Source organism: Alligator sinensis, unplaced genomic scaffold (assembly GCF_000455745.1).
Source record: "Alligator sinensis unplaced genomic scaffold, ASM45574v1 scaffold628_2, whole genome shotgun sequence".
NCBI classification, from domain to species: domain Eukaryota; kingdom Metazoa; phylum Chordata; order Crocodylia; family Alligatoridae; genus Alligator; species Alligator sinensis.
The window spans coordinates 6,167,665-6,181,195 of NW_005841833.1; the positions used below are offsets into that span (position 1 = coordinate 6,167,665).

Genomic DNA, 13,531 nt, shown 5'->3' on the forward strand with positions numbered 1-13,531 from the left:
GGGGCGGCGGCGCGCGCACGCTCGCGCGTGCAGATGCGGGCGGCTGTGTGCATACATCCGTGTGTGCGAATGCGTGTGCGGCTTCCTGTGTGCGTGTGTGCGCAGGCGCACTCCTGTATGCGTGTGTTTATGCACGCAGATGTGGGCTGCTGTGTGTGCGCGTGCATGCACATGCAGGCAAACTCCTGTGTGTGTGTGTGTGCGTGCATGCAGATGTGGGCTGCTGTATGCACGTGTGTGTGTGCATGGGCTTGTGTGTGTGTGCGTGTGCGTGCAGGTGCACTCCTGTATGCGTGTGTTTATGCACGCAGATGTGGGCTGCTGTGTGTGTGCGTGCATGCACATGCAGGCAAACTCCTGTGTGTGTGTGCGTGCATGCAGATGTGGGCTGCTGTATGCACGTGTGTGTGTGCATGGGCTTGTGTGCGTGGGCGCGCGTGCGTGTGTGCATGCAGATATGGGCTGCTGTGTGCACGTACATGCACATGTGTGTGGGCTCGTGTGTGAGTGCAGGCGCGGGCTGCTGCATGCACTTGCGTGTGTGGGCTCCCGTGTGTGTACTCATCTGTATAGGCATGTATTCCTGTGTGTGTGTACATATGTGCAGGTGCGAGCTGTTGTGTGCACACCTGTGTGTGTGTGTGTGCGTATTCAGGTGTGGGCTTATGTGCAGGCGTGGGCTGCTGCTTGTGTGTGTGCAGGCGGGGCCTCGTGTGTACAGGGTGGGCTTCTGTGTGCATCCACAGCGGGGTGCCCACGTGACGCCAGGCTCTTCAGCGGGCACAACACGCTCATCCCCCCAGTGCCGCCCGTCACACCTGCCCCCCCCCTCCACGGGGGCTCTGCCCCCCCAAGCCTTTTGCACCCCCAAATCTGCCCTCCTCTTTGCCTTTGGATGAGCATCCGTGTGCCGCCAGCTCTGACCTGATAATGGGCACAGGGGAGAAAGCCCCCCCCAGACCCCTAGAAAGCCCCCCAAGAGAGGAGCCGCTGGGGCAGAGGGGGAGGCCGGTATCGAGCCCAGAAAGGGAGCCTGCGAGAAGCACCCTGGAGCCGCGGCGCTCGATGCCGGGGGGATGCTCCCCGGCGCAGCCCAGGCCCGGCTGGCAGGCGAGACCGCAGCCTTGCTGCCAGCTGCCGAGCGGAGGACGAGCCGTCCTGCCCGAGGCGGGGGCGTGCGGCGCAAGGGCCCGGCCCGGCCCCCACAGCTGTCTGCAGGCCTCGCCGTTCTGCCAGCGCGGCTTTCAGCGCTGTTTATTTTTGCAAGCACAGGAAATCCTGTTGCCGCTTGAAACCGGGGCTGGCACGCAGCCTCCTGCTTTACACCAGACCCTAGCCCTCGCTCCTGGCTGCTCCCCGGGTCTGTCCTCTTTCAGGCTGGTTTGGCGCTGGGGAAACACCAGCCTTGCAGGGATCCCCCGTGGGCCAGCCCCGTGGCTGCGGGCTGGGAGATTCAGCCGGGGGCTGGCCCCACCAAGCTGTGGGTGCCGGGGCGACAGGGGAAGCCCTCATTGCCTGCCCCCGGGGCTTTGGGGATCCCCCCCGGGGAGCTTTGATGATGCACCTTCTTGCAGTCCCAGTGCAGGAAGCGTGTGGCAGCTGTACGGCAGCAGGATGTGGGCAAACACCTGGCTCCCACCTGCAGGCAAGCTCCGCCAATAGCCCCCGTGCACCTGAGCCGCTGCACCCGCCGGACCGGGGAGCGATCCCCGAGACCTGCCCCGACGGCACGTCCGAACGAGGGGCGAAGGCAGCCCGACCCGGCGCACACCAGACGCGGGGGGCCACGGGGCTCTCGTGACTCTTTTTAATCTGCATCACAATGTAAAGGACATCCAGTGGGGGTGTGCACTGTACAAGGAAAGTGCCGGGGGTGCGGGGAGCGCGCGGGAGCAAGGGGGGTGCTCCCCTAGGGGAGCGGGAATGTCAAGGTGCTACATGGCCCGGGGTGCGTCAGCTAGCGGCAAGTGTGCTCAGTTGGAGGGGGCCTCGGGGGTGTCGTAGGTGCCCTTCCGGTCCCAGTGCAGGTCCCTGATGCGGCGGATGGACTGGATCTGGGGCTGGAAGGCAGACCACTCGTTCCAGTGCCGGAAGTCCCCGCGCTCAAAGAGGTACTGGTAGCCCCTGTAGCCAGGGTACTGGTACCCGACCCAGCTGCAAGGGAGAGCAGAGAGAGCGCGTGTCCGAGGCGCGGGGAGGGAATCGGGGCAGCGGGGCTGCAACCCGGAGCCCCGGATCAGCCTGGACAGGCCACGAGACCCGGTGCAGAGCAGGGGGCTACTGGGAGTCCCCGACTTCTCTTCCCACCGGGGAGCCCGTGCATGTCGCTCCATCCCTGGGGACCCCCCCCAAGCCGGGTTGGGGCAGCAAGGCGAGCCGGGGCTCCGCGAGCCGCGCGGTGCTTACGTTCCACTGGACACCTTGACGCTGCCCACGCGGTCGCAGAAGCCGTGGGCCCACAGGCTGGGCACGTCGTCCTCCTGGATCTCCATTTTGTTGCCCTTGAAGTCGGCAGACTCGAAGAGGGTGATTTTATGGTCCTCGGCCTCCTGCAGAAGGCAGTGGAGGGGGCAATGCACTCAGCGTGGGTGGGCCCAGCCAGTGTCGGGGCAGGGGGTCCCCCCAGCCTGGCAGGCAGCCACCAGGCTCTTCCCCAGCCTGGCACGAGGACCCCCGGGCTGTGCCCAGAGGCCCCCGAGCCACGACGGTCACGGCGCTGCTATCCTCCGCGCCCGGTGGCCCTTACCATCTTGATGGGGCGCATGGACATGAAGCAGTCGCTGCGGTAGCTGCTGGACCAGGTGTCCCAGCGAGGGTACTCGCCCTTCTCCAAGATGAACATCTCCCCGCGCAGATTGGCTTGTTCGAAGGCCACCCAGCTGCGGAGAGGGGAGGCCAGAGTGGATGGGGGCGGGCCGGGTTATGGCTATCCGGGGGCAGCCCGGACTGCACAGCCCCTGCCCGGCTGCCTTAGCAAGCCTGGGGTCTCCCTGCATCCGCAGAGAGCTCTGGAGACCGCTCCGGCCAGGGGATGCAGAGCCGCGGCAGCGAGGAAGCAGCCTGCGCAGGCCTCGGGATGGTTTGAGGCAAGGGGCCAAGCACGGCAGCGTGGATGGGCCCCTGTGCTCTCCCCAGGGGGATCTGGCCTGGCCTCCTGCGCTGCACCCCAGCCCGACCGGGGTCCAGCCAGCTCTCCTCCCCTGGGTCCTGCCCTCGAGCCCCACAGCTGGACACGGGTGCCACTCACGGTCCAGAGTTGATGATGACGCTGCGCACCCGGTCGAACCCGCGCTCGCCCAGGTTCAGGCACTCGGCCGTGAATTCCATCTTCTTGCCCTGGAAGTTCTCTTGCTCGAAGACGACAATCTGCGGGGAGCGCCGGATCAGTGTCAGCACACCCAGGGCCGGACCCTTCCCCACTGGACCTCTCTCCCTGCCTGCTTCCTTCTTGCCTGCAGTGCTGGAGGTGCCCATCCCAGTGCCCCCAGGCTCCTGCCCCTACCTCACGCCCAGCTCCAGGTTTGCACAGGCTGGGCTCCGACCCTGGGACTGCGGGGCAGGACACCTCCACCCACCCCGGCTGCAGGCTGGTCCACGACCCCTGCACAGAGAAGCCTCCTTACCCTGAAGCCTTCCAGTGCAGAGTCTTCTCCTTTGCTGTTGGACACGGGGATGGGGTCTGCGACGGGCGCCGGGGCCGGCACCCCCTTGTCCTTGTCATCGACTGCCTGGCTGGGTGCAGCGGGTTTGGTGGTGTCGGACATGGCGGGGGTGGCTCCGGGCTGGCGAGTTGCGGAGCAGAGCAGGTTAGCAGGCCAGGGGCAGTCCCAGAGGTCCCAGACATCCTCCTTCTTGGGGCCCAGCATCCTCCTCCCAGTGCCCCCAGAGCCCAAACCCCCTCATCCCCAGACATCTTGAGCCCCGCAGTGCTGGTCCTGCCAGGCTAGTGGCCCCCGGAGCTGGATGGCGGATGTCAGATGTGCTTGGCATGTGCCTATGGGAAGCCCATGCCCAATGATCCCAGAGCGGGCGTTTGCATTTCCACCCCTCCCCGGGGGCTGTCCCGGGTGACAGCGGAGACACCGTAGGTCCTGAGCCGTCCGGGTTGGGGATCCCGACCTGCCAGCCTCCACCCTGATGCCAGCTTGAGAGCTCCCCTGGGCACACAAGCATCGCTCGGCTACAGGTTCCTTTCCCAGGAGCTACAAACCTCTGCACCCACATCTGTTACCCCACTAGCCGGGGAGCCTGCAGCTCCTTTCCCCCCCTCGCTCCCTTCCACAGGTCGCTGCAGCCTCATGGCAGCAGTGTCCTCGCCGCCCTGCCAGGCAGGGAGGCTGCGAGTGTGCAGAGGAGTGTGAGTGCATGTGTGCATGCATGCGTGCATGCATTCCTCCCGCTGGCTGAGAGCGTGGGCCTCGCACTCCCGGTGCTCTGCCCCTGCCCCGAGCCGGGTCCCGGCCCTGCGCTCGGGGAGCTGCCTCCTCTTACCTGGGCAGCTGCTGCGTCGGGTGGAGGGAGCAGGCTTGTGTTTGGGGGTGCCGCGCGGGCCCCACTTTATAGCCTGGCAAGGCCGGGCCCCGGGCTGGCGCACAAAGGAAGTGCTAGCTCATCAGTGTCTGCCCCGAAGCTCCCAGTCATCACATCTCCCAATACGGGCAGTGAGCTGGAAGCCTGGCCCAGGGCCCCGGCACAGCCGCTGAGCCCAGCATTTCCATTGTGTGCCCCGGGCACAACGGAAAGGCCTGACAGAGACACTTTGCACCCAGCCCTGGAGGCCTGTTGCCCGGAGCGTGGACGCCCAGCCGGGTGCACGCCCAGCCCCCCGGCCCCAATACCCCCGAAGGGCTCTCCTGACCCCGTGGCTGCTCCTCTAGGCACCCCCACAGAGCCGTGCAGGTCCCAGTCCCATATCTCATCTGCCCGCGACGTGGAGCCTGGGTTAAATCCTGGCACAGCTGTGCAGATGCTGGCACACCAGTGAGACCCAAAGGGTTAAATCTTCTGGGGTGGGTGGATCCCACTCTCCCCATCACTTTCTGTTCTCTAGCAATCAGTTAGCTGGCTGCTAAACCATTACATCTATGCCACCATAACAAAAAGCCACGTGGTACCAGGTCAAACCCTCTAATCAAAGGCTCAAGACATCGTGTCAGCGCTCTTTCCTCAATCCTCCTCACCTGTGCTGTCCGCCAGACAAGGCATCAACTCATGCTCTTTATCATTGATTGCATTACCCTCTTTAATTGCACATTAATCAAGTCCCCTATCAGCTGTTCCAGGATCCTCCCAAGATCCTACCAGAGGCCTGAGAGACAGACCGGGATCTTCAGTCCAGGCATCAACTTAACTCTTTTCAGACACTGCAACAGCGCTGACTTTCCTTCAGGGCTCTGCAGCTTCTCTAGTATTTGTAGATGTGCTGAAAGTCAGTTGGTCCAGATTGCTCCTTGGCCAGCTCTTTTAAAACTCTTAGATGCACTCATAGGTGGACCTGCTGATTTCAGCATGCCCTGTTGGAGCAGCTGCTGTTTCACTTCATCCTTAGCTATATCTGGAATAGAAAGTAGGATGCCAGCATATGATGTGACTACAACATCCGGCTCGCCCCCCGTCACATATATATATATATATAAATATGGAGCGAACAGTTCTGCTTTTCTCTGCATTTTTATTGACAGTTCTACCAGGTCCGTCTCATATTGGACTCAATCGATTCCTAATGTCCTTCAAAACGTCTTTTTATTGTCTTTAACTTTACTGCCCATAGATTTTTCCTTGCGCCCTTTTCCTTCCCTTATCAACGTCATGCCTTTCCCAGCTTTCCGTTTACGTTTGTGGCTAACCAACCCCTTCGCTTTTTCCATTTGTTTTATAGATATTTCTCTTTTTACAGCTGCTTTTACTTCCCTGCTAAGCCAGCCCCATCTTTTAACCACTGCAGCCTTCTGTCTGAACGGGCAGGGGGGTTTGGCAGCAAATCAAATGTTCTCGAGCAGATCCCAATTAGGCTCTGATTTTTCTGTTGACATTTCTGTCTCTCGCTTGGTGCAGCTCATAATTGTTTTCAGCTTTGCTAAATTGGCCTCTTCAAGGCCCTGAGCGCACATGTTCCCGAGCTGGACTTTATCCTGTTTGCACATCCGTGTTATCAGGCCGGGATGGCTTGCACCCCAGCAACCATGGACGTCCCCTTCCAAGATCAACTGCCCGTTATCTGCGCAGACGAGGTCTCATCCAGAACACCCCTGAGCTGGATGCGGCCCTGAACGAGGCGGGCAATGGTCACCTCTCCGTGTTAGAAATGCAGGGGGCTACTTGGGTGCTGGCTTTGTGCGTGCATCCGAGCCTGCCTGAGATCGCTGCTTGTATGCAGGCCCACAAAACAGCAGGGGAGAAATCTGGAGATCTGGCTGTCTGCCTTCCCCAGTGTGCCCCAGCGCAGCGCCAGACTCGTGCTAATCACTCTAATCCCCCCAAACGCCCCCCGTTGTCTGTGCCAGACGTGCAGCCGCCGAGCCGGGAGTTGTTGAGTCACGGCCGAGGGCATGGGTGGAGAGGAGCAGAGGTCTGGACACGCGCCGTGCTGGCAGTGCTGCCCCTCCCAGCACCCAGTGCACGGTCCCACGGGGCTGGGACCTGCCTGCCGGTTTGTGGTCGAAGGGGTGATGGTGGTGGATAAGACAAGTCCAAGGCAGCTTTCACTAGGAAGCTCGTGGCTGCAGCAGGGGGGTGTCAGAGCAGGCTCAGCTCAGCCCCCGGTGCCCCCCGAGTGTTCAGCCCGGCCCTGCTCCCTGCACGCCCGAAGCCCCAGCTGTGATGCCAGGCTAGCAGCAATGCTGCCAGGGCATCTGGACACTGCCCAAGCAGAGGCTGCCTCCCAGTGTCACATGCAGGGATGGTCTTGTGAGCAGACACCTCATCCCGTGCAAACCGAATTGGAAAGCCAGGGACCTGGGGTGCAACCCCTGCCCCTGCTCCCCCCGGCTGTACCCGAGGCCATTGCACGCAGCCCTGGGCAAAGTGCTGGAGAGACGCATTCAGCTCCTAGCACGCTGGCTCGGGGTGGCGGCTGGCACCAGAGGGGAGCACGGCGAGGCCTCGATGCTTGCGCACAGTGGCCTGAGGGAGATGCCGCCTTCAGGCAGGGCTGGGGGCACCTGCCCACCGGCCTCCCTGTGCATCGCTCCTCTATAGGGTGGCTTTTGTTCTCCACGGGCCTCCCTCCCCCTCCCGGCCCGTGTGCTGAGTTAGGGGTTTCGGTAATGCTCTCCCTGCTCGTCTCTATCTGGAGGCTATATAAACCCTGTCGGCATGCTGCCTGGCCACGTTAGCGCCTCGCAAGTCCAGCTGCCGATCGCCAGGTAGGGCCCGGGGGCTGGCAGCGCGCTCGTGGCTCTCTGGGGATGCAAGAGCAATGGTTTGGGGCAGGGGCAGGGGCTCCAGAGTCGGACGTGGGGGACTTGGGGGAGCCGGAGCGGGCAGAGAAAGCACAGTGCTCCCGACCTGCATGCACTCTGCTCCGGGCAGCCTCGGGGAGACTGGGGCCCGCGGGAATGTGCATGGGAAGCATCCTGTCCGTGCGGCTGGGCTCGAGAGGGATTAGCCGCCTGGCAGAGATGGGGCCTGCAGCCGGGTTTGTAGCTCTGGCCTCTCGGCCCCATTTGCAGTCCTCGGCTCTGCTGGCTGGGGGCCGCGGCGCCCCGGGGGGCTCCCCCCCGCGCCAGCCGCTCCCACCTGGGCAGAGGGCAGGGCGGTTCCCGGGGGTCCTGGCCTTGCAAGAGAGCATGCGGGTCCCTCGGAGCAGCGCCCGGCAAGGCTGGCACAGGGGCATTGATGGTGCCGCTCAAAGCAACGAGCAGCCCCAGCTGTGTGCAGCTGCACCAGGATTGTTCCCGGGGAGGAGGTTGCTGTCTGAATGGGACGGGGGGGTGGTCCGAGGCAAATTTAGGAGCTCACTCAGGGCTCGCATCTTCTCGCAGTCCCGGGACCGAGCTGGAGGAGCCGCCATGAGCCAGCACTGCACCAAGTTCTCCGGTCTCTGGAAGGTGTGGTGCGGTGCAGTGCGGTGCGCTGGGCTGGGGATGAGGGTGGGGGGTGATGGTGCTGGGGGCCAGCGGATGCCCAGGCCCCTCCAAGCCCCTCCTGCACTGCCAGGGGTAACGCTGCATGGGACCACCCCCAGGGAGCTCCGGCCAGGCTGGCGGGGGTGCGGGGAGAGGATGCAATACCCCCAGGGGTGTTAACCCTCTCCCTGCTGGCATGCAGCCGGGGCAGGAGGCTGCACTGCAAGCACTGAGCATCCGGAGGGGAGGAGATGCCTTTTCCTGGGTGGGTATCACGGGGCGAGAGCTGGAGCCCCGCGAGCCCCCGACCCCGCTCTGCTCCCCAGATCGTGGTGTGGGACGAGAAGAACTTCCAGGGCCGGCGCCACGAGTTCACCTCCGAGTGCTACAACATCACGGAGCTCAGCTTCGACACCGTGCGCTCCTTCAAGATCGAGAGCGGCGCGTGAGTCCCGCACGGGGCCCTACCCCTCTGCCCCCTGCCTGGGGCAGCTGCCATGCTCCCCACAGCCCTGCCTGGGTGCTGTCGGGGGGCTGGATGCGTCCCCTGACCCGGGAGCTGTCCTGCAAGATGCTACCCCGGTGCCCGCAGCAGCTCTGCCCTTGGCTATGGGGTGAGCCAAGGGCACGGACCTGGCAGGTGTCTGCTGCGGGCGCAGGGCTGTTGCAGCTGGGAGCAGGCTGGGCGCTGACCCCAGCCGGCTCTCCCCGCAGGTGGGTGGGCTTCGAGCACGGGGGCTTCCAGGGCCAGCAGTTCGTGCTGGAGCGTGGCGAGTACCCCAGCTGGGAGGCCTGGAGCGGCAGCAACGCCTACCACGTGGAGCGCATGAACTCCTTCCGGCCCATCGCCTGCGCTGTGAGTGCCCGCCCGGCCCCCCCCGGCTTTTGGGGGAACCCGCTCTCGCTCCCTGCAGGGTCCCGATGCGGAGGGGGGCCCTTCGCTCCATCTCCCCTTCACGTGACCAGCGGGCAGGCAATGCCCAGGCTCAGGCTTGCCTCCTCTCCCTTCCTGGAGAGGCCAGGCGGTATTTGCTGGCACCCATTTTACTCCAATGACTACCGCACACGCCGGCAAAAGACGGGCTTTGCTAAAGGTGCAGGCATTAACCACGCATTAACCACATCTAAAGGAGCAAATGGGCACTCGTGCGGCACGGCCAGCCTGGGGGCCTCAATTGAGCTGTTTCAGGGGTGCTCGGTGGCCCCCGTCCGCAGGCTGGGGGAGCAGGGCAGGGCGGCAGTGCTGAGTTCACGCGGGCCCCGTGCTCCCCGCAGAACCACCGGGACAGCAAGATCACGATCTACGAGCGGGAGAACTTCCTAGGCAGGAAAGGGGACCTGAGCGACGACTACCCCTCGCTGCCGGCCATGGGCTGGAACAGCAAAGAGGTGGGATCCTTCCGCGTCCACTCTGGCGCGTGAGTACCTGCCCCACGGGGTCCTGGCCCGGGGCAAGCTGGGGCAGGAGGGACCCACGACCTGCTCCCGGGGGTCTCCGCGGGGAGGGGAGGTGACGGCTCCCCTATGCTTGCTCCCCAGCTGGGTCTGCTTCCAGTACCCCGGCTACCGGGGCTTCCAGTACATCCTGGAGTGCGACTGCCACGGCGGGGACTACAAGCACTTCTGGGAGCTGGGCTCCCACGCGCAGACCTGCCAGGTGCAGTCCATTCGGCGGATCCAGCAGTGAGCGCCGACGGCACGGCCTCCGCTTTTTCTACCTCCTCCTCCCCGGCCCCCCACGCCGCGTGGGAGGCCGTGGGCTTGGGACCTGCCTGCCCCCCGCGGCTGCCCTCGGAGCAAAGCTCAATAAAGGTGCATTGGCTTCATCCAGCAAGGGGCTGTGTGCTTCACCCAGGGGTGCCGGCATCAGGTGGGGCAGGCGGGAGGTCTCTGCTGGGTCCCATAGGGAATGGGTGTCCTTGCGGGTCTGGCTCTGGGGTGGTCTCGACCAGGCAGCCAGCAAGAGTGCCAATCACCCATTGCAGCTCCCGCCGGGATGGGCTGCAACGGGCTCTGTGCAATGGGCTCCATGCAGAAAAGAGATCTGGGTGTCGTTGCCACATGGCTAAAAACATCAGCCCTGTGCTCAGCTGCCTTCAGGAAGGCAAACGCAGCCTGAGGGTGATTGAGGAGGGAACTGTGAATGCAACGGAAAGTGTCACGATGCCTCTTAATAAATCCAGGAAGCATCGGTCCCTTGAACGCGGTGCCCAGGTCTGGTCAACAAGGAGGTGGAAGAATTAGAGAAGGGTAATGAGGATGATGAGCGGCCTGGAGGGGCTTCTCTAGGAGCAGACTCAAGAGGCCAGGCCTGCTCCGCTTCGGAAAGAGGTGCTTGAGGGTGGACAGGAGAAGGGTTTGTAAACTACTACGTGGTGAAAAGTGGGGTTTAAAAGTGGGATTCGCTGTCCCCTGAACAGGAGGAGGGGGTCACAGCATGAAACTAGGAGGCCATCGGTTTAAAACGAACACAAAGATGTTCGTTTCACCCAATGTCGAGCTCGTGGCCGCCAGACTTGGTGGAAGCAGAGTCCAGCCAGACTCACCCAGGGACTGGACACAGGCTTGGGGGAAAGGGGCATCCATCGCTATTCAGCAGGGGGGCGAGGGGCACGGCCTCTGAATCAGACCCTCCTTAGACCTTCGATGCTTGAGGTTGCGAGGGGGACAGGAACGGGGGAAAACCCTGGGCAGACCTGGTCATGCTCCCTTCCAGCCCCAGCTCTCTGCCCCGTGTGACACCGGGCAACAAGGACCCCGGTGTGACCCCGTGTGTGGGACCCTGCTGTTCTTATGGGACCTGCAGCCAGGCCAGGACCCGAGCCCAGCGAGTGCAGATGGGACCCGTCCAGGGAGACACGCAGCCCCTCTGAGCCCAAAGGAGGGGATCCCTGGCACTTGGGGCACGTGCTGGCTGCATTTCTAGCCCCCCGAATAGCTGGGCCATGCCGTGTCTCCACCACCCCTTCCTCTGCAAGGTTGGGGGCATCAGAATAGCACCTTTCTGTGGGCTTGGGTGAGGGCAGCGTGGATGGGACCAGGCTGCACCTGCCTCTCCAGATGCTGGCGCGTTGAGTGCCCGCAGCTGTGCGGAGGAGGATGCTGCGTGGCTACGGGGCAACCTCCCTGGAGCCCGGAGGGCTGCTGCGCTGGGCCGGGCCGGTCCCTGGCCCAGTCTGCGTGCATTGCCAGCACGCCAGAGCCAGCCCCAGCCACTGTGGCAGGTGCACGGAGCTGTGCTCACCCGAGCTGCCTTTGCCCGCCGGGCTGACTGCAGGAGCAGAAGCGGGGCTTGGCTGATGGCTCCCCCCTGCCTGTCTCTGCACCCCAAGGTGCTGCCTGCAGGCCCCTGCCAGCCCCCGTGCACAGCCAGGGTGCAGGGTGCAGCCCTCCCGGACCCCCTGCCCACCCTCAGAGGCCAGGCTGGGGCAGGGGGTGGCTGCCCCAGGCCCAGGCGGTGGCAGCCCAGATGGCTGGGGCAGGCGGCAGCTGTCCCTGGCTCGGCGCAGATGCTCCCACCTGCTCCCCCCGGGCTGGGGGAAGGCAGGGGAGGGATGACGGGGAGCCGCAGCAGCCGGGCGGAGCCTGTGCACGGGGCACACAAAGCCGCTCGCCAGCCTGGCCTGCTCCGCTCTCCCACGCTGCTGCAGCCAGGTAAGGCTGGGCTCGGGCGCCGGGGAGCCCCGGGGCCAGCAGGCCCCAGAGATGCCCCTGCGACAGGGGATGGAGCATCCTCCTGCGGTGCCCAGGTGCATGGGGCTGGACGCTGGGATGGGTGGATGCATGCATGCAGCGAGGCTGCCTCCTGCCTCTGCTCCCAGCTCCTTTGTCTCTGCATCCAGGGGGGAGGAGGAGGAGGAGGAGGAGGGCCACTTCTCCAGCAGCTGCAGACACAGGGGCTGGGGAAGGAAGGCAAGGCTGAGGGATGGAGAAAAGATGTCCCCCAGCCCTTGGCTCCGGCTGCCCCAGCAGGCCGCTACACTGTGCCCCCCGTGCCTGCACCGTGCCCTCCTAACACACCCAGCCCCCCAAGACCCCGTGCACCCTGGCCCCTCTCCTTAGCGATGCTGCAGCAGGCCCAGCTCCTGCTCCAGCCCCAGCCCGGGGTGCTCTGCAGATGGGCTGCGGGTCCGGGGAGAGCAGGCTTCAAGCAAGGTGCAGGGGTCTGGAGCCGGGTGGAGAGCCCATCACGGCTGCAGAGTGCATCTGTGCATTGGGCTCAGGTCGTGCTGGCACCCAGCGTCCACTGCCCTGGGGTCCATCGGGTTGCAAAGGCTGCAGGAAGGCAGGATGGAGGGTCCTTGGGGTGGACGGGGTGCTTGGGAGTGTGGCCCCTCCGGGCCTCCAGAGCCAGCACGGAGAGGGGATGCACGGAGGCAGGGAGGGGCCGCGTGGCAGGCCGTCAGCCCCCAGGGACATCTCCGGATCCTTTGTCTCCTGCCAGAAAGCAGCAGCTGGGCGGCGTCCCCCATTTTGTAGCCCGTACATCCGCCTTGCAGCCAGCACAGCTGCACCGCCATCAGCCAGGCGTGCCGCTGCCCCACCCTGCTCTCCCTCCCTCGCACATGCATGCACACACGCGTGTATGCACGTGAGGGCGCGCATCCAAAACATTGACTTCCTTGGCCACCCTTACGCTGCTCATGAGAAATGCCCGTGCACGCGCTGTCCGTGCCCCCACAAGACAGCCCGGGGCTAGGCTAAGTGGGGTTGGATGGTGCCGGAGGAAGGAGTGGCGTGCTGTTCTCTCTTGCTGTGTTGGTTGCTTTCTTTTGCAGCTGCTAATGACTGACCTGAGGTCTGTTCACACGCAGTCCCCGTGCGGAGCAGGGGAGGATGGGGGTCACCGGTGCTCGTGGGCCCAGGTAGGAGCTGCAGGAGGGGTGCAGGGTCCCTGGAGGGGTGAGCCCCTCGGTCTGTGTTGCCCATCTCCTGCATCACACAGGGCTGGAAGGGAGTGAGCTGGGTCTGAGCAGGGTGCATCTCCCTCCCGTGCAGCCTCCGGCATTTGGGGTTTAGGAAGTGACTGTCTCGGGGCACAGCTGGGCACTGGGCAGGGGAGCTCTGACGCCTCCCGCCCGCCTCTTTGCAGGGCTGCCGTCGGTGTGGGGGAGCCCCGGTGCTGAGCCAGGACACGCTGAGCGGAGGCAGCACCGCGGGAGCAGAGGAAAGCCAGCGCCGGCCTCTGCTCTCCACCCCGACCCCAGAGCCAGGCAGCTGGCGGAGAGGAGCCCACCCAGGAAGGCACGCGGCTCCTGGAAGCCCTGGCACATCCGTGCTGGAGCCAGGGGCCGCCCCAAGTGCACGGCCAGGGACTCCCGTACTAGGGCCGTGGCGGTGAGCGGAGGGAGGATGCCGATGCCCTCCCTTTGCATGGAGCTGGGATTGTGTGGGGTCAATGAACTGGGGAAACCGTGGGGTGCCACAGCTGCTCCTGCCTGCCTGGTGCCGCTACCTGATCCCCC

General features: G+C 64.4%; 3 protein-coding genes across 5 annotated transcripts; 2 read left to right on the forward strand and 1 right to left on the reverse strand.

The window, feature by feature from the left end:
- Window positions 1–1,844: 1,844 nt before the first annotated feature.
- On the reverse strand, window positions 1,845–5,640 carry CRYBB1 (crystallin beta B1). 3 transcript variants are annotated; one of them, XM_014518633.2, is made up of 6 exons: window positions 5,181–5,640; window positions 3,624–3,782; window positions 3,248–3,366; window positions 2,747–2,879; window positions 2,407–2,549; window positions 1,845–2,154 (listed from the first exon to the last, which is right to left on the reverse strand). In XM_014518633.2, exons 2-6 carry the CDS (start codon window positions 3,762–3,764, stop codon window positions 1,974–1,976), a joined length of 717 nt encoding a protein of 238 aa, XP_014374119.1. In that variant the 5' UTR covers window positions 3,765–3,782; window positions 5,181–5,640; the 3' UTR covers window positions 1,845–1,973. The 3 variants fall into 3 exon arrangements, with proteins under 3 accessions (XP_014374119.1, XP_006015286.1, XP_014374112.1); XM_006015224.3 differs by having other exon boundaries at window positions 4,492–5,640; XM_014518626.2 differs by lacking the exon at window positions 5,181–5,640 and having other exon boundaries at window positions 3,624–3,999.
- Window positions 5,641–7,787: 2,147 nt separating this feature from the next.
- CRYBA4 (crystallin beta A4) lies at window positions 7,788–9,753 on the forward strand. Its single transcript, XM_014517991.2, has 5 exons — window positions 7,788–8,048; window positions 8,393–8,511; window positions 8,781–8,922; window positions 9,342–9,484; window positions 9,606–9,753. Exons 1-5 carry the CDS (start codon window positions 7,788–7,790, stop codon window positions 9,751–9,753), a joined length of 813 nt encoding a protein of 270 aa, XP_014373477.2.
- Window positions 9,754–11,845: 2,092 nt separating this feature from the next.
- LOC112549698 lies at window positions 11,846–12,661 on the forward strand. Its single transcript, XM_025199801.1, has one exon. The coding sequence runs from the start codon at window positions 11,846–11,848 to the stop codon at window positions 12,659–12,661; it is 816 nt and encodes a 271-aa protein (XP_025055586.1).
- The last annotated feature ends 870 nt before the right edge of the window (window positions 12,662–13,531 follow it).